Here is a 26,930-nt window from a genome sequence, read left to right as displayed (position 1 = left end):
GAACTCGCGAAGTGAAACACACATCTATCAGGATTTGAAAAACGTCGCCAAAAACAAACGAGCCTTTTCACGAGTATTTATGTTTGGCGCCGAATGTTTACCGAGTTGATGCGATAGTATTTTTGCAGGAGCAGAGTTCTGTTGGCGTGTGTTTTGATTTGTTCAGCGCAGGTGTGACCTCACGCGGCAAATACCCAGCTGCATCTGCTCGAAGTACTACAATCTCCCACCACGCTGCATTGATTGCTTATCGATTGTAACAAATAAACTCACACCAACGTAACAGCATTTAAGTAGTTTCTCAGCACACAATCGTTCACCGACACAAGGATAATAAAACACGTATAAAACATCGCATCAAAAAGTTGCCCACGTACAAAAGCACAATTTTCATAGCAATCATTTCATAAAACACGTTTTTTACTGTCGCAAGAAAGTCACGGTATCACCCTATCACTCTCGTGCGAGGAGGCGGAGCTGCTATTAGCTTAACGACCATTTTAATATAGGAGATGACATATTAAATTTACGAGGGCAGCTACCCGCAACGCAAACGTCGCGTTGACGTGACGCGTGACCCCTGTCTTCTTTATTACTAGAAAACTAGCGGATCGGATGTGTTTACGAAATGCACTAGTGGTTGGGGTTCTTGAATTACTGAATTCAAATTTTTGATTTAATAATTTACTAATAATTACTTTTTGAGTTTTCGAAATTCATGTGCGAAGTTATATTTGAAATTTACCGCGAGCTTTACGGTGAAAGAAAACTTCGTGAGGTAGCCTACACAACCTGCGAAGCAATTTAATGGCGTGTGTGAAGTTCCCAATGCGCACTGGGCCCGCGTGGGAGTTACGGCCCAACCAAGCCCTCTCATTATGAGAGGAGGCCTGTACCCAGCAGTGGGACTTATATATGCTGGGATGACTAATATTACAAATGTAAATGTGACCAAGTTGGTTTGCTTGTGTGTTTGTTTTGTGATCGTTCCTTGCAAAAAGTTGCATTAAGAGGCATCTTGCTGATGGTAGTAAACTGTGAAATAACATAGTACGAGGTGTACACGTATAACCCGTAACACTAAATTTAATATTCTGTCAATGGAACTACACATAAAACGTCTCGGTATTTAAGCAAACAATGTCGACTTTCAAAACACTACTTTGTCAGTGGGCAACTTTGTTAGTTTTATTGATACACGAATTGGTAATAAAAGGTACCTTTATATTTTGAAATTTAGTAGAATTTTTACAACTCTGCTCAATTACAAGTTTTACCTTACACATTAGAAAAGTAACAGGGCATTTTCAATTTCAATTACCTATGTAATTATTCTTATTATTTGTATATAAATAATTTCATAAAATTGTGGCCACACAGATATTAAATTGGAAATTAAGAAATATTTAATTAACAGATTATATCGTGTCGTATATCAAATGAAAGAATGAGAATAAATGTTTTGTAACTGTGAGTTGTATATTTTTGAGGTTATTTAAGAAAAAAAGCAAAATTCACCTCTTAGTAAGATAATAATTATAATCACCGAATTTACTGACCCATTAGTTCTACACCTACCCACATTATACTTGGACTATAAGAAACGTATAAGAGTAACTATGGTATTTAACCTATCATAATAAAAATAAAATAACAGAAACCCTTTGCATGCGAGTTTAACTTTCCACAGACACATTACGGCCAAAGAGAAAAAATATCACTTAAAGCATTTAAATTTAAAGTTCACTTTTAAAACTTCATTCGCGTTAAGAAGAGTTCTTAACTAATGGAGGATACGAGTCGATTATTTTTCATGGCAACAACAGCGTGCGTACATTACGCGAGAGCCCGATTCATGCACACCTCACGTTTCACGGAAGCGAGCCGTAATTGCTCTAAAACGCCGCCCATTTGTTTGATGTCTTTGTTCCTTGTTTGTACCACTAAAGGTATCAGGGTACTGTACCCTTGCGTTTTCAGAGCCGTGAGTTCCACCCATTACGCTGCCGCTGCAGACAATAGGTGACACAAAAAACAAGCATTAATAATCAGGAATATGCATCGGATGGGGGCGGAGGTAGCGACAGTGAAAGATGATCTTGGTGAAAACTTTTAGTGACAATGAAGGTGAGGGTTTGAATCGTGGCTGTGTTTTAATGAGTGTTCGCCTTGGAGTCTCTCTGTGAAAAGTGGAAATGTGTGGTATTGTGGACCTGGAGGGTTCTTTACATTATTCTGCTTTTAAGTACCTATCTCAAAGTATTATGACTAGAGAGATTATCATCAAAATTCCGCTTTTAAAACTATCTTCGCACAATGTAGGACACGCAAATGTAAAACATTTTTTACGTTGCGACATAATATAACTTATTTATTTTTAAATACCGATATATGAAATCAGAGAGCAGTTACGTATTTGAAGCAAGAAACTGTCTGTTGGTACTTTTGTACAGATTGATTTCATTAAGAGTTAAAATAACAAATTGTTTTCCATGATTATTTAATTTGATTCTAATTGGAGAGCAAAACCATACAAAATATTTGGAAGGAAAAAAAACATTCTGACAGTAATTATTCGTACTTGTGGTTAATTCTAGACACAACGATTTAGATTTTTTTAGTTTTGAACTCTAACCACAAGTCAAAAGCAAAAATTTTGAATGTGTAAGATTTTTGTAAAAATAGGTAGTCTCTTTCTTTGGGAAAAGGTCTTTTTTCTTAGCATTCACGAAACAACTGATGAAATTTTACCATAATATGGCCAGCTTACGAGTACATATGGTTGCGTGCAGTTACAAGTTAATCGAGGGCGAGGTTTACTATGTCACATGATTGTAATGGTCTTGTAAAGGGTGACCGTAATGTATTGCGGACGGCAGAGGACGTGAAAGCGCAAGTAGACATCGCAGCTTTTTAGGGTTCCGTACCCGAAAGATGGCAAACGGAACGCAACGGAAACGGAACGCTCCAATATCAAGAATTAAATATAAAATAAATCCACACTATTTACATTTTACTTAGAAGCAGGGCTGGATTTTTATTGATACGGCTGTTTAAATATACAGTATATTTTGACATACTTAATTAGACATATTAATTAAATCATTTTTACGAAACCCTCAACGCGCGAGTCCGACCGCACTCGGCCGGTTTTTATACTTTTGTACTAACATGTAAATACGTTGGTTTTTCTTTGCTAAAACATTCGTTCCAATAGTTTTGTGTATGATTAATTCCACAGAAAATTGTTAAGGTAACTAAAACAGATCTGTCTTCAATTGTGGTAAAACAAAAAAAAATCTACAAAACGTAACAGAAGTAAAAGGATTCGGGTGTGGTGGCGACATCTCGAATACACACGTTACGCCCCCTCCCGCACGGTGGGGAAAAATCTAAACACAGTAAAAGCCGAGTTTAGTGGCGTTTTATTGGGTCTGTTTGGACCGTCGCCAGCGCAGTTTCTTGGTCCTAATTGATATCTGACCGACAATGTTAACATTGAGATTGACTCGCGTTGCGCCGACGGTTCGCTTGTTTGTTTTATGCTGTTTGATTTTTACAATGCCGAAGTTAAAATGCTCGTTTGGAATTCCTAATGATCTTTCGTCTAGCACAAAGGTTGGCATACTTTTTTTTCTCGTAGACCAGTTTCAAATTTTTACTGTTTTTGGTAGACACCCTGCTGCTACATTACGAGTACAACTATATTTCTTACAACCCTATTGTTTTTCACGCCAACGTGGACCCCCGTCTGAATTCTGGTGGACCCCTGGGACCCCGTGGACCTCTATGGTCTAGCATAAAACAAAAATAAATATTTTTAAGTTGTTAGTTCTTCACTACTGAGTTCACGGCTGGGCCTTAAGTGTATTTATGTAAAAAAAATGATCTGATTATCTTTATTAATTGGTATTTTTATAGTAAAAAAGTGTAACAGTAGTAAAAGTAAATTAAACAAAGCACTCACCATTTTGTTGTTGATTTCGTGAAAATGTATTTCGCACACTTTATCTACTATGTCTTCACTTTGAAACGTGACGAAACCGAAACCTGTAACAAAACAAATAAACAATTAGGATAATATTAAATCATAACCTCTTTATTATTCATAAAGCTTATATTAACTCAACATTCGTACCTATGTCTTTATTTTTCACTGTAAAATATTTCTTTGCTCGACACAAACAAAACATAGGTGTCTTGCCATAACAGGTTTGTAACTTTTAATGAATAAGGGTTTAAAGTGGTACTGTTGCTGAGAAACATTAACGGCAAGGTTTAACTTACAAGGTAGTTCTTAGTGACGCCATAAGTTCTCACTTCAGACATTTCACGATTCGGCAAGTCCTAATACGAGTCAATGCCTCGGAAAATTAGTCGTAAAACTTTTCGAGTTACCTACAAGATCCTACATTTATTCAAGGTGTTGGCGACTAGTTATATCTTGAAAATCGTTTTAGTTAAAAGCTATGTGTTGGCTCAATTCTAAAATGGTACGTCAGTCAGTTTTCGACAACAGCTATCAGGCGGAATCGTGCGGCGCGTGGCGCAAGCAGGCACGGCCCTCACCCTGCCACCAGTGACGACAAACCTTACAATATTCCTCACTTAAAATGCTTCCAGATATTCACATGGCTACAGTACAGAACAACTTCGACAATACCGTTCCGCATTCGACGCAAAAGATCGCTCAAGTTCGCCCCCTTATGGGATTCATGAATTACAAATTGCGATTTCGAGTTTCGCACTCGACATCCGAATTGCTTTCCGATATTTACTCAATACTCTAAGATAACTTACAAGCTTAAAAATATGTCGCGGGCATCCCTCAACACGACGCGGGTCAGGTTGGTTGAATCACATAATAATGTGAAATCAGCAAAGTTTCCGCTTAAAGTGGCAAACAAAACACGGCGATGAACTGTTTCGGTCTGTTAACGATAAAGACACACACACGCAGACGTGACGCGACGCGTCCACTACGACAAATAGCATTAGCGAGCCTTTCGACAAACAGGAGGTGGCGCCGCGATTATGCTGACACGTAGGTACGGAGGGCGCGATTCCCTGTCTCGTGCGAAAACTTTCTACTGCTCGTCCCATGTCCACATGTTGATATGGGCACGTGTGAACAAGTCACCGCACTACATACACATAATACGGGATCAACGTCACGCGGCTCCGAGGGGATGAGTCATTTCGACGCGGAGTCACACTCGATAAACAAGAGCTTATTCATAAACCGCCGTTAGCTTCCCCCGCCGATCGATAACCTTCAAATGCTGCCTTTCACGTTGGTTGATATTTATAATCCGACAGTCAATAGCGCGACTTTGTTAATATTTAGTTCATCACCTTTCACGAGTGCTAGCTGCCCTAAACAAACAGCGCGATCTGTGCGATCGACGAAACTAGGGCGCATTTGGTATTTCGCGCGCGGACGGTTGGCCTTACGTGGGAATTGAGGCAAAGATAATAACACCCCGAAAGGCAAATAAGGGTTCCGACGAGTTCCATAGATGATGGTGTTTTCTTAATCCACTGGGCATAAAAATGCTACGGCGAATGTTCTAACAAAACTTTTCTCCTGGGATCGAAGTTACTAGAGGACTCGTCTTTTTTGCAAGTATGTTTTCTGATTGATTATCGTTTCGTAATTCTATTTTTAATCGTGATCGTGAGGTTAGGTTTCTTTATACAAGGAATACCAATAAAAAATTATATGTTTTGAAAGTACTGTCGTAAAAGTAGATTTTGTAAGGAGCGGCAGTAGGCTAGGCAGCCGAGGCGAGTTGCCGGCGCTCGGCGCTGGCGCGGGGAGCAGCCAATGCCCTCCCTTATTTATGCGGGTCCGCAAACCGAATAAAGTAGGAAGTAAGCAACAGCGGCCCGGGCGAACTTATCTGCGGGCCGATGGCTAAGCAAATATGAAATAGGATCACCGAATCAAACTAAATGAAGTTCCTTTAAGAGCCAGAGTTAAATTCGTCAATGTCACTGACCGCATAAAAAGTTTTGAGTTTGTTTTGCTTTTGTGTGGCCTCTCTAGATAAATGGGCCGTTTTTGCGAAATACGTCCGCGTCACTTCTCGTAACAATGGTGAAGATAAATATCGCCGCGTAAGAAAAGGATTCTGTAAACATAATTATTTGAACTTGCAATTGTAGTCGTGATGCGCTAATGAAAGTCGGGCGGCGTCTCTCCAGGAATTAACTTTATTTTTCCGGTTTCAATTAGACTACCTTTATTTTTTAGAAATACTTTAATTAAATCTGGAGACTTACAGGTGATTTGCGCGCAGGGCTGCGCTTGGCCATTCAGCGAAAGAAATTGAGTTCGCATCGGGGTTCGTTTTGAGGGTTCCGTAATTCAATTCACCAATCCGCGATCCCAGTTCACTTTGTTGTCAGTCTGTTTGTCTGTTTGTCTATGGGTTAAGACCCTTTTTCTGAGGTACGCGTGGAGGTATTAATCTGAAATTAATATTTAAATAATACTCAAATTTCTTACTTTTAGAGCAGTGAAAAAATCAAATTTCTATGTCGACTAAATCAAAGATACAGTCATTAAAGACGGTGTTTCTTTCCATATAAATTGTCGGGGAAATTAAAACTTGTAAGGTACTCCCAGTTGTCCTAGAAACTTAAAATTTGGAATGAATGTAGCACAGCACTTATACCACAATCAATAAGAAAAATCTCTATTTAATACATATAATAATAAAAATCTTAATTGTTTTGCCTGTCTGTCAATAACCAGCCAAATTAACCCCACACTGCGTGCATTTTGCTTAGGAGAAGGCCTTTGCTAGCACTGGATACTTATGCGTAAAACTTTCTTCGGAACCATCGGTGCACGAGTTCGACTCGCACTTTGCCGGTTTTTTATTAATCGCGCCGGGTTCGCACCTGTGTGTGTGCGGGTGCTATTTCTTATTTTAATATGTAAGAAGTGGAGGTTGTAAGGCGAAGATTATGAAAGTGTCTTCCGATATCGGATATCACGACACATCTGTCGAGCGGCACGTGGCGCTGACAGTGGGCGGGCGCGCCCCCCGCCCGCGCCCGGCCCCCCGCGGGCCACGGCAGTATAATCTGCCCCGGCACTGTATGAAACACCGGCCGGTGGCATTTATGGCGCTATAATAACCGTATAAAGTGCGACTTATTGTAGGCGTCGATAACGGACGTTATATACAACCTTAGGCCTCCAGTTCGTGCCCTCCGCGCTGACGCCCGCGTCGTCGAATCTCACCAGTTTTATGGTACCTTTCCTTTCTGTACTTTACAGGTATAAAAACAGTTATGGACGTTACTAAGGTTTCAAAGAGTTATACTGTTATAAATATTTGATACAGTTTTATTAAGCCTATTCGAAACTTTGACGGTTCAATACAATGTTTCAAACTTTTGCTACATTCAGCCATAATTTTTCTTGTGTCTAGGCTTTATTACATAATATAATATAATAATAATAATAATTTATTTTTCGACCAACTTGGATCATTGAGTTAGTAATACAATTGAATAAAACTTATGCTAGTGTTAGTGGTAGTGTAGTATAATTTACTTATTCACGAAAAGGAAGTGTAATTTGCGACTAATTTTAAATGAGTAATTTGAAATATATACGTGATTAGTCCTCGAATACAATAGATAATTTTGATAGTTCAGTTTGATTAATGTGTCTTGTGGCTTTGGGTTTATAAGTACGCAAATTGAGAAGAAGTACCAAAATATGTTGTTCAAAGCTCGCAAAATTTACAAACACCAGCACACTTCCCTCGCGCACAGCGGTGAATGTGATCAAAGTAAATTAGTGCAACTCATCGGCGACGGTGGACTACGCCGCGACACATAAAAGTACGTTCTATGTTCGCGGTAACTAACAAGTTTTCATTAGTAGCGCGCTGAACAGCACTCAAATGAGCAGCGAACTTGCCCGGCCGCGCTCCGACGTCCAAACTTTTGTTATTGTTTCGCTTCATTATTGTAATACGAAATACGCAGCAGTATAATTAAGAGATGCCCTAGAATTGTCCCTGCTGACGTAATAGTTAGCCAAAACTTTTATCTACGAGCTCTCATCGTGACAGAATGTTTGCTGCGTAAATAATTGCCATTTTTCTTCTGTGCCCGGCTAATAATAACAAGTTAATCGTAATAGTTATTAGAAGGAATGAGAGACTATTACGAGAAAATTGGCCGCGCCAAGTCGAAACGTCGCGGGAAATTGCTGCTTATTATTAGATATTGGATTGATTGTTGGTACTTGATTAATTAATGTTCAGCGCATAGCTTCGTGGGAGGCGCTGTATTGTTTGCCTCAAATCAAAGAGAAAAATATCGGCAGAAATACCAACCCACTTTCAAAGCATTAATCTTACTATGCATGCATGGATAGATTAGAGGTTTCTTAAATGTAATGTTTTAAGGAATGGAAACGTATTTTACAAAATTCACACGGGATATGGAGTTGTATATATATAGTTTAAAATTCAAAATTCAAATAATTTTATTCAGTAAATAGGCCGCAATGGGCACTTATACACGTATTTTTCGTAGCTTTCGGAAAGACCATCATTGCCAAGAAGAATGCGCCGCAAGAAACTTGGCAGAAAGTCATTTTTTCAAAATAAAATAATTACAAATAAATAAATAAATTTAAAAGGTTTAACCATGTAAACTGGTTAACCAAACCATAAGAATGACTTAGGTACTGGAAAAAGTTCACCTGTGTCACAAAATTACCATTATAACGTTAATTGTTTCACAACGGGAATTTTTCATAGATACTAGTTTCAACTACCAGTGTTAGGTGTCCAACTTTTTGAACTCTTTCTAGTTCTGAAAGGGGGGCACAGCTGCGGGCAAAAGCTTTAATATATTTTGCTAAGCTTGTTAAAACTGAAATAAGTCAAAACATTTTCCAACAACAATTCAACAAAAGAACATGTACCTAATACCGGTATGAATCTGATACCAATAGAGTAAGTTCAAGCTTCAACAATTCCTCCAACATTCAGAAAATTGCATTGTTAAGAAAGCAAACAGTTTATCAATCGGAACTTTCAAGAAAGTAGCTGATTCCAAGACAAATATGTGCAGAGATTCTAATGCATTCGCAGCGAGGTGGAGACTAAGCGCAAACTTTCGGGTAAGCGAAAAGAACGGTTGATAAAAGCTGTTGTAAAGAATTGGCTCCTCTTCATTTTCTCTATTGTGAAGTTGAATGGAACACGAACAATCAACTTTCCCGTCTAGCTGATTGTGTGGAGACACCCTTATTGTCTACGCTCAGGTAAATAAAATAGAAACACAATTGGCCCGGTACTCAGTGCGTCGAGATGCTCAACTTTTAAATTCCCGAACTCCGCTAAGTTATTTTTATTTAGTTTCATTTATTTCGTTCGCTTCAGCATTTAGTCTCCAGCCGGGATATCTGGGCAATAACGCGCTCCCGCAACGCATTTACAAAGAAATTCCAAGGGAACTTATCAAAAGGCGTGAAAGGAAATTATGTCATAAATCAAGCACACAGAAAATTCTTTAGAGCGATACGTTAACACGAGAAAATATTTGGGAGAGTGGCCGTTAGGCCGCAGCCAGCGGGACAATTTATCAAGGGCGACGGAACCCTCGTCCAATCAGTTGATAGCAATGCCATAAATATTTACTTTAATAAGATTCCGTCCCTTCTTTCGTGACGCTGTTGTTTTACGGCAAACTTTGCCCTACAATTGCGATCTGTAGTGGCATACGCGCATTTTGTCCGTGCTTGTTTATCCACCAACCGCTTCTATACTGAATTGCTACTACATAAATGCATTAAGCGTAATATTATGCGCAAATCAGTAACAGAACATACGGGAATATAAAGTGCACATTCCTATCTGCCAAAAACGATTACTGGCATTGACAACATCGGTCATAGGTGCGGATGTTTTGTACGTGTGTACGGTTTAGTTTAGTTTCACATTTTACTCGTAGTTTTGACATCATTGTAGTGTATGCTGCACATGTAACCGTGTAACTCATAAAAGAGAAACCCATTAGGGCAGTTCGAGATATAAGTACTTTGTCAATAGTAGTACAAAAAATGTAAGTATAGTCAAACATAATCACTTTAAAGTGTACCTACTGTACACATTAAGTGGAATTTCGACTTGCGGATTTACTTAACTGGAGGTTTGAAAGCTGGTTTGAGATTAGTTATCGTTATAGTAACTTGATGCAATTCATGCTACGAGTAAGACCACAGAGTTACCAAGAGCGCATAAACGTCCAGATAGTCGAGTATGATTGCTGTGGTCACACGGGATCGCGTCTGGATCGCGTTAAGCGCGTAATCCCGCCGGGAATACGTGCCTGCGACTCAAGGGATGGGTTTTGCGGGATCATCAGGCAAGACGGGAATTCCTTGTTGGTCGCGACGTTGCCCGTGTCCGCACGCTCACTTACAAGGCAAATCCAAAGTGTAATCTCTTACGATGTCACACTGTTTGTCATTGGAGCTGTATGCAGCTGAGAGTTGACACATTTGCATAATAATAATATGAAATTAGGTAGTGTTTGAATTTGAACTCGTAACTATAGCTGTTGTCCGTAACTTTGTCTACATCCCGCGGGAACTTCTCATGGGAACGAACCGTTGAGAACCTCCTCCTTCTTTATTTTTCTGTGTTCTTTTATTTTTTTTTTCTCCATTTTTTTTAAATAATATTGAAATCTCATAAACTGCTGCCTACTATAACCGGCTATGGTACCCCATTCTCAAGCCGATCTCTAAAAACTTAAAAAAACAGTCGTCCAAAAGTTGTAGGACGGGTCGTATTTTGAGTCGTCCCCGTTCGAGTTCTCGAGTGACCGGCTCGGGTCAGCCGTTATTGCGAGAACGCTTATTTGCAGAACACTAGAGAACAGTTTTCGTGCTGATTTTGGCAATATACGACTAACGGTGTGGCCGGTGCGTGGAAACTTTTTCCGATTGTGTTTCGAATGGTTTACAAAATAACCGCCTCGCGTAATGAATTTTCGCGCAGCAACATGCATATGTGTGGAATGTTTTTAAAATTAAACGTTTTTTGCACAGTTTTAAAACTATACAGAAAGAGCGTGATTACTAAGTCGTTCTTTAAAAAAAACTAAATTAGTATAAACCAAAAGGAGAATCAAAACTAACTAAATGTGAAAATAATTTTGTCTGTGTGTCAGTCTGTTACCTAATCCTAGTACGGATACAGGACATCTCAAATAAATTCTCTGTTTAGGTAAATTTTATTCAACATGTAATGGTGTCTTTTACTGAGGTAACATTTTATTCAATTATTTTCAATTATTCCACGGATTTCATAGATTCACATCTATTAATAACATCTCTAGTATTAAAAAGATATTCGCTTCTTTACGAAGTTAACACAAAATCCATACCCGATTAGACCCTATCCACTTGAGGAAGTTCATACTTAAAAGTCGATACATCGCTTTGTTCATAAGGCTGTGCACACAGCACATCGAGTGCAAAGCGTATTTGCGCTTCGCGATTAAGGCCGGTGCCACACTGTTTGCTGATACGAGAACATTAAACAGACTTTAACAGTGGTTTAAACAAGGTTCATTGGAAATTACTTTCATAATTCTACTGACTTTTTTAGATGACATGTAATTTTTGTGTCAAGTTACTGTTAAATACGACTAAAATAAAGAAATCTACTCATAACTCGTTAAATTTTGTTTTACAAATCATGAACCATAAAGTGGTAAAATTGTTTCCTATTTTAAAAGTATGAATACGAAATTAGTGGGTAGGGTAGTGGTAAGTATTCGTTAGTTCAAATTTAACGATTAATATTAGTGACACGGGTCACATACTCGAACGTAGCATCAATTATACGTCGTACGAAAAACGACGGTCTCCGTCTCTAAAATTATAGGTAGAGTCATTCACGACGACGCGTGCCGTGGTTCTTATTACAATGTCGTTAATGTCTAATTTTGACAAAACCACGCGTCTTCGTGGATGGCACTAGGTATACCTACCTAAACAAATTTCCAACCAAAAAAAACAAGGCTCCCAGAAATACTCAGTAAACCCTAATAACCTAAGCCTCAAAGAACCTTTCACGTCTCAATAATGAAAATTCGAGTCGATCACCAACCAACATAATCATACAATTAGCGTAATCAGAGCTGTAGTGAGGGATTTCGATTGCGAATTTACAGGTAAGGTCGCCAATAAAGATGAGCATAAGAGAGAGTTAACTGCGCGAAGTAATCGCAGCCGACCGTTGTTTTACTGTCCGATTTTGCATATCCCAACATCTGTTAGAACAATAAACCCGAAAGAGACGCCCGGGTATTGTACGGAGTTGTTACTTGTTATTCCGTCCAAATCTATCCTTTAAAGGCTTAGAAACGTGCTCAACGGCAGGTTTTATAAAACGCGGTTGATCTGCATTTATGTGTTTGGGACTGGAATTATGTTAACGCGTAGCTTTTATGTGTGCGATCGGCTCATTATTTTCAAATTTAAGATGTTTAGCTTGAAATGTTAAACAAGTACCTGTTTATTTGAGAACTACTGCTATTTACTATGCTGCAGCTCTGTCATACTAGTAGTACCAGTCATCATCAATTATGCGCAGGAAGTATGTAATTAGATACTAAGGACGAGTTTTTGGAAATTCTATCGCAACGAGCGTAAACAAACTGCGAACGTTGCGAAACTGAAGTGGCAATGGTCAGGGCACATTGGTCGCAGGACTGATGGCCGATGGAGCCAAAAGGTTCTCGAATGGCGTCCGCGGAACGGGAAACGCGGATCGGTAGGCCTCCAACAAGATGGAGCGACGACCTGGTTAAGATCGCGGGATGGCGGTGGATGCAAAAAGCACAAGACCGGTCTGAGTGGAGAGCCTTGGTGGGAGGCCTATGTCCAGCAGTGGACGTCTTTCGGCTGACATGATGATGATGATGATGATGATGAGCGTAAACAAGTACATTCATATCTAAATTGTTTAACGATATTATAACAGTTTATTTACCACATTAGTTGGCGTAAAATCATTAGAACTAATGTAGAACGCGCTGCAGTCACTATGTTACCACCGTTAGACTCATTATATAAATATGATCGATGAGATATTTAGCATGATCATCTCCATTTTAATCTAATCGTATGACATTGTCAATACGGCCCACAATGTCGACGCACATTATTTTATACTGCTCGTAAATAATAACGATGTTCAGTAAAATCTTCCCGTGAGCTGATCTTCTTTGTAACTACAAGCAACCTCTCGTTAGCAATACTGCAATAAATGTTGCTCTCAATTTAATTTTATTGAAAAGAGTTTAAGTTTTATCTAATAGCAGTATTATTGACTCAAAAATTGCACAAGGAACTTTGACTCGAGAGAAATTTAAAACAGCCGTTTTTAAAATTGCAAACTCTTTCGCATTCAAATTTAAAAAGTTGTCCGGGGCGGTTCGGCGACGGTAAAAGGGTATTACTTATGAATCAATAGTTAATGAGTATCAATGGGAGGCTTTTGAAACTCGGCGGACTCTGTGTGCATTCCCGGAGCATCATTAATATTGAAACTTACTGGCCGTCCATTGTCTCTAGAGTGGGCCTCTTTGTATAAACTACACAGCGACTTGCGAACGAAACTACTCATTTCCTTTGTAAAGTGCTCTTTTCTCAAAAATATAAATCCGATTTCCATGCGCTCGTTACGTTTCCCATTTAAACGCATTAAAAGAGGAAAAATTAAACTTTATTCTCTTATTTTGAGAGGTAGATGAAAATAGAGCAATATATATAAAAATACGTTTGCTCATATTTCTATGAAGTTTTCAGTTACTAGGAGTGCACGCGAAATGCGAGCAATGTTGGAAATAGAACGTTTTTTTTCATATCGCCCGGAACGACTATGGCGTGAAATATACTATTTTTCCCATGGAAACTATTTTAATTAAACCCGTTCGGTTGGAAGGAGTTTATAGAGGGACAAAATCGAGCGGAAGCCGATAGATTGGGAATGTTCAATTTGGGGGGCTCTCGATGAAGCTTGGTGGCAGTAATTGTCGTAGTCATTAACATTTACGATAATGACCCGGCTGGGATTGACGTCGCTATCTCCGATATCGTGCGCCGGAGATATCCCTGATTCTCGAGAAAGGCGTGCTAGAATGATATGTCATAAGCGACACATCTTCGACATGGAACTGTAAGGACTGAAGGTGCTAATTATCTGAAATAGCCTTACTCAAAATACATTTAACCCTTCTTCGGGCAAAAAACACTTTCACTTGCACTTCCTTTTTATTTAAACTTCAACGAATACTCGTACTGATCGCCTTTGATTGACTGCCCAAATTCTGTTTTGTGTGATATTGAATCTTGATTCGTTCAAACATCAAAATATGATCATACATCATGTAGGCAGCCAGTCTTATCCTACAGAACCTCACAACCATCCTGATTACCCTTCATGAGCGTATAGATCTTCGCGGTTAAAAATGCATCAATAATAATGCATTTTTGTGATTGCTTGCTGCAAATAATACCACCTTCTTTCAGTTGTAAAATATTGCATGGAAGAGATTTTTGTCAAGCGACAAGGTCACTTTTTGCTTACTTTTTTTTCTCTATGACTGTGCCTGTTTCCTACATTGTTTACTATATGGTGTTCATTATAGAGTGATTCATTGCATTGTATTGTGAAATTTACCAGTGTATGAAATGTACTAAAGACAAATTATTAATAACTAGTTCAAACCCGCGGCCTGTCCTCTGTAATAATAATAGCCTAGTTCTCTGTCCCGTCAGAATAAAAAAAATACTTCTAATCTAAACCAAGTAGGTACTGTAGAATGTAGAATATGATAGGTACCTGCTCAAAGTAGCAAGGGGACTCAGTGGTTTAGGCTGTGCATTTTCATCTTATCATAGTCAATCATGATTATGTTTTTAAGCTTTGGTCCACAATCATAAAAAGTATATTACTTATTATTACTTAAAAACTACAATTTTTTATTACAATGTTAATTTTAAGAAGAAGTCTATTTCGGACTAAATTTGAGTGAAACGAAGTCCAATAGAAGATTCAAGTTTCTGGAATTCATGTTGCGAAAATAAACAACCAAACTTTTAACCTCGTTACGGGATGAAAATAAATTCTGTAACCAAGGAAGGTAAAAAATATATACAATTTTAATTTTTCCACCTACGCCACTGCTACTAGTTCTACAAATGTACTCAGTCAGGGTTCGTAAAATGCTAGTAAAATTCATTGAAGTGCTAAGAGTTGTCAAATTTCTAATAATTTATTCGGTAAATAGGCCGCAATGGGCACTTTTACACGTCATTTTTAGGGTTCCGTAGCCAAAATGGAAAAACGGAACTCTTTTAGTTTCGCCATGTCTGTCTGTCTGTCCGTCCGCGGCTTTGCTCAGAGACTATCAATGCTAGAAAGCTGTAATATATATGTTAACTATGCCGACAAAATGGTACAATAAAAAAATATTCTTTTTAGAGTACCTCCCATAAACGTAGTGGGGGGTGATTTTTTTTCATCCAATCTTGTAGTGTGGGGTATCGTTGGATAGGTATTTTAAAACCATTAGGGAGTTGCTAAAACGATTTTTCGATTCAATGTTTTTTTTTGCAAAATATTCAACTTTACAGTGCAAATTTTTATTATAATCGAGCGTCCCCCTCCCTCTAAAATGTAAACCGGTGGGTGGAAAAATTAAAAAAAAATCAGGATGGTAGCAAGTATATCAAACTTACAAGGAAAACTATAACGGTTAAGTTTTCTTGAGAATTATTAGTAGTTTAAGAGTAAATAGCAGCCTAAGGTATAAAATATACCTAGACTTGAAATATTCCGTACAAAGTATGAAATCCTTCGAAAAATATTACTTAATTTTTTCGTAATGACTACGGAACCCTATTTCAGGCGTGTCCGACACGCTCTTGGCCGGTTTTTTAAACTACCAGCGCTTTCGGAAAGACCATCATTGCCAAGAAGAATGCGCCGCAAGAAACTTGGCAGAAAGTTATTTTTTCATAATAAAATAATTACAAATAAAATACTTAAGAACTACAATATACAATTAAAGAAAAACATACAAAAAAAATAGTAATACTGGCATGTATGGGGTCCCTTAGTTACAAAACTAAACACTAACTATATCTACGTTCAGTGGAAGTGTAGAATGCTTCCACCGTCATAAATAAAAAAAAAATATCATAATTGTCATATGTAATTTAAAACGATTTTGCTCGCATCCCTGCTCAATTTATAGTGCATAATGGTTTCGCAAAAAGTCGGATCTCAAGCAGAATACGACGGCACCCGAAGTGTCAATCAATTATTGTATTAAATGAGTGATATTTTCGTTTCCATTAACACGGAACTTTATTATTTAGTGTCAATTATACTGAAGCTAATTGAGCTCGTTAATACGATTTTTTCCGATAAAATCCGATGGGAACCTTTACGCACTGCATTTGTACCTCATCACATTCTACTGTCTAGTAGTTACTAGGAAGTCATTAAGGCTTCAAAGCCATCTGGTGAAGGCTGCATATGTGGCTGCATATGCATGATTCGCGCATATTAATATATGCGAGATTACGGCATCGATGCGCTCCAGTTGCATAAGGCGGTGAATAGTTATGAGCTCTACGTAACCCGTAATATATTAAAATTGTATTAATTAATGATTTCAAAAAGTAAATACCTACATCTGTGATAACTACCCGACTAATGATTTCGACGCTCTATACATTATAAGAGAAGATTAGTTTGATAATCATCATCATCACCGTGACGGCGACCACGACTGGCAACCGCGACCGACGACCGCAACACACGATAGTGACCGAACAGTGCGACTCACTAGTTCACTAATAAAATGAAATAAAGCTTTATAATTGACATGAAGCACTAACGGATGTAAGCGAGCGCGTTGCGCGACTCAGTTCAAACTAACAGTGGGTCGCGGTCGCATGTCGCAGTCATTAACGGCGACCGGTTACCGCAAACGTCGATCCGAAGTGAAATAACTTAGTGATTCGAAACTACGGACGTACTCGACTTTTTTGAGTGTCATTGCTAATAATATTTTTGTGTATTACATGAAGAGTAACACTATTCTCCCATGAAGTAAGCGAAATGCGCGAATTCATGCCTAGCTGTAAAATGACTTTCAAACCCTATACAGAGTATGACAGGACAGTGGGTAACGGTCGACAAATGTCGCAGTACATTAACATTAACATCGGAATGATACCTTACGTAGTTTTCTTAGTATCCCAGTATAATTCTTCATTACGATTCTAATCTTAAAGCTTAATACCCGGTAAAAAACTAAAGTTACTAAATACGAAGCATCTAATCAACCACAAAACGCCTCTAAAAGAAAGAAAAGTAATCTTAGTCTTAAAAACTTTCCTTTAAAACTTGATAGCAGAACGTTTTCTGTTTGAGCTTCAAAGATGCGGATCCACGTTGAGTACACCATGTAAACACAGCACCCTCAAATGAGGCTTTTGGCTGCGTATTCAGTGGACACGCGAGCGATAAGACAAAAATACTTATTGGTTTAAGACAACGACGTCTTTTTTGCTCCGTACTTGGTTAACAAATTAAATTGGCTTTAACATTAATAAGAAGTCAATGAAGCACAACTATTGTACCTTGCTTCTCTGCTATCACACGTGCACGTCGACTATGTTTGTGCCACATATATTCTGCAAAGATCACTTTAATGGATCTTCGCATGAACGCATGAATTTAACTATTTTCAATACCTTAGTGGAGGAGGAATGCAGTTATATTAGATACTTATCTAACAAAATAATACAGTGAATTACAGCCACGTTTCGTTTACTTTCACCTTATAGTAGGTACCGCATAAATATGAGGCCATAAAAGATGAAAAAAGTAGGTACAGTGAAATGTGGCCTGTAATACGAGCAAAAAATTAAAACATAGACCATCCTCGTCAAACTAAACAACATTAGTTCAGCGACTTTTAAAAATAATGGAGTCTTTTAATTTTCCTTTTTTCATACAAATTAAATAATGCTATCAATTGTACGCCATCCTAGACCACAACTGACGTCGCTTGTCACGCTACAAACATCAAGCATTTTACTTTACATTGCTTCTTCGAATAAACTTAAAAGTGTAATAAAAATTAAAAAACGAATTATTTTTAAAAGACGCTGAACTAATGTTGTTCAGTTTGAGGAGTATGATCTATGTTTTAATTATTTGCTCATATTACAGGCCACACCCGGTACACTGAATCGCATACTAGGGTGGACCTTTTTCAGAATTAATTTGACGGTAATTTGTTTGGCAGATTGTGAAATGACCTACATATTCTTAACAATACTTACAATGAAAAGGATTCTAAAATAATAACGGTACTACATGAATCAGAAAATATTCACATGTCTAACATATCAAAAAAAAGTTCACGTTACCCGCTACCGCAAATGCTCCCGCTACATCCCCCGCGTCCGCGCCCCCCATGCCACAGCTTTCCCACCCTCAGCGCCGCATCACCCTGTAATGATACGTCTCGAGAGATGCAACTCGAGGCAGCCTTGCGAATTTTAATTACGTCACGCACGCATTTGTGAACTGTGCTATATTCTCTCCTTTTACAGTCTTTATATGGCGTTTTTTCCGCCCTGCGTAACAACGCCAGCGAAATGTTATAAAAAATGTAATGACTTAGTAATTGAACTAGCAAGAAGGCTTGAAAATAAAGATAATAAGAATTTACCGAGCTTTTGGTGCTAATTTATTATGCAGTTCTGCAAGTATAAACGTGAGTGACAAGTCATCGCTATTTCTTTAAATTGATCACAAAGTTTGAGCGACAGGGCCATTGTATTGTCTTCACCATCACTTTTTACTCTCATTATCCATTACATTATACCTATATAAATGAATACCCATTTGGTAAATGTTACGAGTAAGTATAAGTCAAAGTCAAAATGTCTTTGTTCAATTTAAGCCATATCAAACACTTATAAATGTAAAAAAAAAACTACCACCGGTTCAGAAAAACCTCTGTCGAGAAGAGTCCGGCAAGAAACTCAACGAGGTATATTTTTTTAACAGATTTACAATATTATTTAATGACCACCGGATGGCCAAGTGGTTAGAGAACCTGACTACGAAGCTTGAGGTCCCGGGTTTGATTCCCGGCCGGAGCAGATATTTGTATGAATAATACGAATGTTTGTTCTCGGGTCTTGGATGTTTAATATTATTATGTATTTAAGTATGTTTTATCTATATAAGTATGTTTATCCGTTGCCTTGTATCCATAGTACAAGCTTTGCTTAGTTTGGGACTAGGTCAAGGTTGGTAGTTGGTATCTGTGTCCCATCATGATATTTATTATATTATTTAATTATATCTTTGCATCACAAGTATTTAACATAAATATATAAGTTATAGAAGGCGTATAGTTTTTGTTTTAAATACACATTTTGCTTTTCAGAGAAATCTTTTTTCTTTCAATGAAACTAGGTACAGTCAAGCAATTTAATTCATGGGCCACCATGGAATCTTTTCAAAGGCAAAGTCATTACGACTTTCCTTGTTAATTAATGCGATGTGAATTAAATGCCTTGACCGTACAAGTAAAATGTTAAGAAAATGTACGTATATGATCTATCGAGTGAATAATTTATTCTATTGTATTTTGTATTATGTGCATCAACAAGCTTTATTGACTGATAACAAAACAGCAACGGATGAAACGAGCGCAATTATATAAATGGTATCGCTGCCTAACTACAGGCTTAAGATTAATACGGCTTGCCAGGTGATGACCCAGAATTACCTATACTTCTACGTGTAAAATGTTAGTCTGGTCTGAATCAAACGGGTTGAAAAGGGTAAAAAGGGCAGTCAAAGCAGAAAGATTTAAAAAAGCGTTTTAATTAATATGTGGCCAGTATACCTAGTGACATCCACGAAGACGCGTGATTTTGTCAAAATTAGACATTAACGACATTGTAATAAGAACCACGGCACGCGTCATCGTGAATGACTCTACCTATAAAGTTATACCCATCCTGTAGTAACATTTTCTACGGGATATAAACCATGATTACCTTTGATTAAATTCCGATATATCGATGCATTTGCATGCATAACGATCAAGGGTTAAAAGCTCATCAAAGATAATTGCGATAAGTACATCAAAGCATGTCTGGATGATATGAGTAAATAATATGAGATTATTAAGCACAAGTTAAGTTCAAAACTGTATTCGCTTAAAAATGGTCCTGAATTGAATTTTTAAAGAAGATATACGAGGTCAGAGTGTGAGATAAAGTGCATTATGATACTATGGCATTAAAAATCGTTCAAAACGCGCTATTCGAGTAATGAATAAAAGATAAAGCTTAGTTCAAAATAGCTTGCTTAATGTGGATAATAGTACGCATTAAATTATGCAGATATTGTTATCGTTTGCGATTAATTTCAGTATTCGCATTCACTAGAAATAATGTGTGCACGAAATCCATTATATACTAGTAGACCTAATACATGATTATAAATTGTTGTCTCATTTCGTTTTTCGTTTTTTTGGAACCAGATGGTCTAGTCGGTAAAAAACTGTCAGCAAAGTTTGGATTAATTACTTTTTGTCGTATCCCTGATTGGACATATTCTTGTTATAGCACATTCCTGTTTGGACGTATTCCGTTTTCGGCACATTTTTGTTTCGGCACATTCCGTTTTCGGCATAAATCATTATATAAACAAATAAAATCAATCCTAGGTATCGTTATTTTTTATTTTCAAGACATACATTACATATATACGAGCAATAAATAGCATGCAGAAAAGAAACACAAAATATTTTTTTCCAATGGTAAACATCACAAATACCTCTTCGAATAAATATCGCTTGAAGTAATATTTTACAGATGTAGTAAATAATGTTTTGACATCGTATTTTGATGTAAAAGTTCGTGTTATCTCGCTCTCTCGCTTTACTTCAGATCATAGAGAGAACAAGTTAAATACGAACATTCCCCACAAAAATGATGAAAGCGGGCTGTTGGAGATGATTTTGTACATACAAAAATAAATGTTATGCAATGTTTAAATAGGCTTTGCCAACGTTTATAAAAGACGGGTCCCTGAAGCATATGAATTTAGATAGTTGGTTATTGATTAGTTAGTTTCCCGATTATTTGATTTTGTCTTTTATTTTAATTTATTAAAATAAAATATTTTACTAAATATATTACTTTATTTTATTATGCAAACATAGTCACATTTCATAGTATAATTTATTTACTTTAAAATGTGTCGAAACAAGAATATGCCGAAAACGGAATACGTCCAAACAGGAATGTGCCGAAACAAGAATATGTCCAATCAGGAATACCTACCGAAACAAGAATATGTCCAATCAGGAATACCTACGACGAAAAAGGAATCACTCAACTTGAGGACTCGGGTTTGATCTCGGGTCGGAGAAGATAATAGGTATGTATGATACCAACCTAATCAACAAAAAGTTAGAAAACCCCCGACTTCGTCACTTCAAAGTCCAATATCTTAAAAACGGCCGATCCGATTTTGATGAAACCTGTGTAAGAACCATCGCCAGAAAACCTGCCTTCGAGTCGGTGTACCCGTTTAAGAGCTACGGTGCCACAGACAGACAGACACACACACAGATACACATAGCGGTCAAACTTATAACACCCTTCTTTTTGCGTCGGGGGTTAATAACTAAAAATCTTCGATTTTTAATACACATATATATATACACAATATAAGTTAGAGGTAATATGTTATTATTAGTATGTTTATCTGTTGCCCACTGCCAAGATTTGTTTAATTTGGAAGTAGGTCTATTGGTTTTAATCGTCCTTGATATTATTTACGAACGAAATTTTTACTTTGTGTTACTTGAATGTATTTTACAGTTACATTAATGTAAAAATTAAATGTCACACGAATTACCTAAATTTGTATCTTTTTAACATTAAATTTCTTCTTCGTAATTTAATTTAAAAGTTACGAAGAGCTTATCGCAACACAACCGTATCATTATTATCATAATACTTGTAGGACGCCTAATCGTATCATTTGGTCACTGGCTCAAACTTGTTGGTTTTCCTCATCCGTATTTTATTTGATTTCCTGGAAACATGTCTTAGGCAGAATTTTATTCGGAAAAATACCAACTGTGTGTACAGTCAGTTGCTCACCTGACAATTTCTTATAACTTTTTCTTTCCTTGTAAATATTAAGAAGAATATTTTTATGGATTGTTTTTAGGATTTTGTACGCACGAGTGGTAGTGCCGTTTAAGTGGGAGCCGTAAAAGGGACCTGATGTGAAAGTGTGCAGAAGCGCTCTCGACTTCCAAATACTCGTACGTACTCCGGACTCAGCTCTGCTCAGCCCATGATTCACTATTGACCCTCAACCAAAGACCACGGCTACTCTGTAAGAAGCCTAGCGACTTAAAAGACTTAGGTACGAGTGTCTGTCTATCGGCTCCTCTGTCACAACAAATTACCTCTGAAACTACTGGATTAATCAAGTTGAATTTAGTATGTACTTAGTTAACCAAAAATACCCTCAAACGAACCAACTTCAAATCTGATTTCGACGTCACTAAAAAAATTCAATTCATTTAGCCTCGAGTTGAGAACAAAACCGTTCAAAGCCGATTCGGGACCCTAGTAATTGGATATAAAGAAATTGTATTACGTAATTTCCATAAATATATTTTTAGGCGATAAATATAAATGTTCAAAGGGTATGCAGGTGTGTTGAATCCAACTGATCCCCTCGCCCTGGGGAGTCAGGAAGAAATATCGTAAAAACTCGTGAATATTGCAAACAATTCGTAAAGTTGTAAGTACCTGAACATTTTTCTCTTTCAAGTATTCGCGTGCTGGATGTTTGGGGCTACATTTTGTATCTAAATGCGGGATAAGGGCATACTTGAGAGCGTGATGCACTAACGAAGGAAAAAAATGAGGCTCTCCAAGCCTCTTGACTTGAAAGAGGGCACAGTCGCTCAATAGATTAAAATAAAGATGGTTGTGTATTCAGATTCGCTTCTCTGATGTTTCGTTACGTGAATTATTTAACCGTAAACAACGGAACAAAATGTGAAAATGTTAATCAGCTAAGATAATTTATTTTAATGCCTCAAACACCCATTTGTGGAAATGAAGCCATTACTCACATTGCCAATTTTAATGTTCGAGGAAACATAATAAATAAAGAGTGGTAGTTTTCCCGTCGCCTTAACTATCTTCGCCCCGTACTCGTCCCACTGCTGAGCATAGGCCTCCTTTCACAATGAGGGAGCATGCATAGATTGTAGTTCCCTTGTGCGCCCAATGCGGATCGAGAGCTTCACAATCAGCATTGAATTGCTTCGCAGGTGTGTACAGGTTTCGTGGTATATGTCAAATTAAATTACGTACATGATTTCCGGAAAACTCAGAAGTGCAAACCTTGGTTTGAACCCATGATTCTCTGCTAGATAGAGCATGAAACTACTATGCTACAGTAGAACTATAAAACAAGATTTTCGAAATAATTAAAATGTACGAAAATAATAATTCTACTAAGTTAATTTAAAGTTAGATACTATGGCATGCTATAAATTAGCTCCTATGTCACAGATAACATACTGTAACATGCACGCGTCTAATTTATTTCAGAAACAAAGTACTAAATATTAATAACTAAATTCCTGCTAAAGCTAAAGCTGGATAGTTAATACGAGCTTTAATCACACGATTTACTAAGCTAACTTAAATTTAATGTTTCATTCCATGTTCTGACATGTAATTGTAATTTAGGCGGCAAAAGTACAAGTTTAATAATTTAAGTACGGATTAATGAAGGCTTCAAAGATTTAAGCTATGCTTGTGTAATTTTACTATTATTATATATGGGAAAGTTTTGTGTGTGTGAGATTTTTTGTCAAGCTTTCACACTATAAATAATGTGTGTCTTCACATTAAAGTTTTGCACGATTAGTGTTTTTCACGTATCCCAAATGAAGACCACCATATGTTATTCGATAATTCTCACAGATACTTAGTTAATTTCCCAGAATATCAATTAAACTACTTACACAAAAAAAAGGATAGCTGAACTACTTCGGCTACTTGACGTTTAGCCAAAATTTACTAATTAGGAACCAAAATTATGCTAATATTGCAAAACTGATTTTGTAAGTCATCACCTAACTTTTAGCTACTAGAAGGCTTTAGTTTTATAATCACTCAAGTTATGTTACAAGCAGGAACCTTTTATTTCAGTGTAGGTATCAGAGCTAATGATTTACTTGAGCTAAGCTGCGGGTAAAGGTTATAGTATCTAATTAAGACCACAAAGTTTTTGAGACTATTATGGATACAAAGGATACAGTCTTGAGCAACTTTAAAGCTTCACTTTGGCGTTACGAGAAACATCGTGCGGGTTTAGTTTTATTCTTGGACTGCAGCTATCCCATCCTATCTTATTCTATCTTATAAATGAGAAAATTCATGACTCAATCACGCAATAACGTCTGAATAGATCTAGATGGAACCTGGCGTGCAGATAAACATCTCGATGGAGACATAGGATACTTAATATCCTGGTAATGCTTTCCCGAGGGAAAATATTATAAGAATACAGGACGATGTCTAAGAACCTTGAAGTAGGTAACCTACCTAACTACTTCGGCTTCCCAATGACGCGCTATGTTCGTCTGCAATGAATAGATGGCATTGTTCGAAGAAACGTAGTTGTTTAAAAACATTACCATAACCTTTTTTGGACTACACCCTGAGATTGTAACAGATTCTCGTCTAGTTATTTATAACGGGTTAAGCAAGTGAATTTATAAATGATCGATCACCGACGGCGATACCGATACCGCTACTCGCATAATATATCTCGCAACATTTAAATGAGGTTTCATGCAGTGCACTGCGCACTACATCTCTAGTTTCGGAAAGAATTTCCAGAGATGTCGCTGGCATCGTCACTGTCATAAAGGAAGAATATGTTTACAAGCCGGCAGCTCGTCAGCAAATCCACCGTTGTGAGGCGTCTTACAAATTGTCGCACCCGCGGCTACGTTGTGTTATGAAAACTTGCCGCAGGTAAAGAGCTCCGGCAAACAATTTGTTCAGCGCTTACACACTGAATAAATATACTTGCTTACGTGTTTACCGTGGCGCAAAGTTTTCCGCCGATGGCGATGCCGCTAATGTGAAGGGTAGACAATTTGGAGACAAATAATATCTGAGTAAAACATCGCCACCGATATTACTTTTAATGGTCACAAAAACAATTTCTGTGGTCGCTTTTTTCAGGAGCGAATCGAAGAAAATATTATTGAAATGTCGTTTGCGAGTCATTAAACTAAGTACCTGCTCGAGTCGTTAATATAAAATCACCAAATTTCTACTACCCCAATTTCAACAACACGCAAAGCTAGATAATGTGGAAAATTTATACATCCGCGGTCCCAACACGGTTATTATTTATCTTTATTATATTGTAATAGCTTTTTACAAATAAAGCGGAACGTCGTACACGCATACGTCTATTTTAATCGTTCCCCAAGGAGCGGTAATGACGACTCCATTAAGGCCTTCGGCCGTAAAGCATTTGCAGTAATAGTCCGTTTAATACAAACGGCGTCTTCAGTAAATATTATAAACAGTTATTGGCGAGTCCTTGTATTTATGTAAATAATTATTTCTCCCTAATTGCTTAGTCGAGATAGCGGGTCGCATTTCACCACTAATGAACACAGATGTAATGGATATTTCCACGAGGTACCTACCATCGTGAAGAAAAGATGTTGTGTCCGACCAAACGAAGGCAATTTTGATCTATTACGGATTCGCCACGTAATAATCGTAGGCTTAATTTTCATTTAACGGAAGAATAGGAAAGTTGAATAATTACTCGAAATTGCTGCTTCGAACGAAAACGTAAAGATAGATGTCGATTTATGCGTGCCTTATAATTATAGCAATTATTTCAGCGATCCAAGGACTTGCTTGAAATTGCTTGGAGGTTCTATTTCCGGAACAAATGTGTACTTACTAACAGCTTGCGCCTAACGAATGTACATTTAAAATGCGTGTTTTTAATAACTCTTACACCGTGTTCTGTGCAACCTGTGAATGGTGTTTTTAGATAATAAAGTGGAAAAACACTTTATGGCGGCGCGAAGAAGGGTTTTAATTGCAGGTTAAGGTGGTGATACCTGATACGTCGGCATCAGAGATTTGTTGAAACTTTAATTACAGTGGTTGTAAGTAAATAATTAATGGGGCTGAAGGTTTATCGTCGATCTGAGGAAGCAATGTCTTGGGAAAGCAGTGCGTAACGCGGTCACGTTGCCTCGGACTTCAAGTTACGAGCGGCGCGCTAATAACTTTAAAGGCTATAGTTAGCGTTAAAAGCAAACGAGTGCGAGAAATGACTTCGCGTTAACGTTAGGATAATAATGATTGCACTGTATGTTTGCCTTGACTATTATCGTACTGTTAATTTGCGGGAGTTCACGCTTGATTTTCACTACGGTAAAGACAATGGGGCGCTGTCTTTAGCTGATCTGTATAGGAAGAGAATTTCAAGAAATATTTATCTCTTTTAAACTTCTTTATAGCTTCTTTTTGTTTATTTGAAACAAATTTTAAATTCTGTTTTATAAAATTTGTGTAAGTAATAAATATTCTATGTGAAGGAATAAGGCCCTGTTCTTACCTTATCTATATATAACTACATACCTACCTATTTCATTATATTACTTACTTAGTGGTGTTTAAAAAGAGTCACTATTGTCCTTATTGAACCCAGATCTGTCTTATTGTTTTAAAAGTTCAG

The 26,930-nt window shown here is 37.4% G+C and overlaps 1 protein-coding gene across 1 annotated transcript in view; it reads right to left on the bottom strand.

The window, feature by feature from the left end:
* Positions 1 to 26,930, bottom strand: part of Rbp6 (RNA-binding protein 6) — a 622,038-nt gene that overhangs the window by 34,683 nt on the left and 560,425 nt on the right. The window contains 1 exon segment of the mRNA XM_074088132.1: positions 3,968 to 4,050. Within this exon segment, the coding sequence (XP_073944233.1) occupies positions 3,968 to 4,050 (83 nt within the window).

Source organism: Choristoneura fumiferana, chromosome 5, assembly GCF_025370935.1.
Source record: "Choristoneura fumiferana chromosome 5, NRCan_CFum_1, whole genome shotgun sequence".
Taxonomy (NCBI): domain Eukaryota; kingdom Metazoa; phylum Arthropoda; class Insecta; order Lepidoptera; family Tortricidae; genus Choristoneura; species Choristoneura fumiferana.
This window is presented reverse-complemented; position numbering and strand designations above follow the sequence as displayed.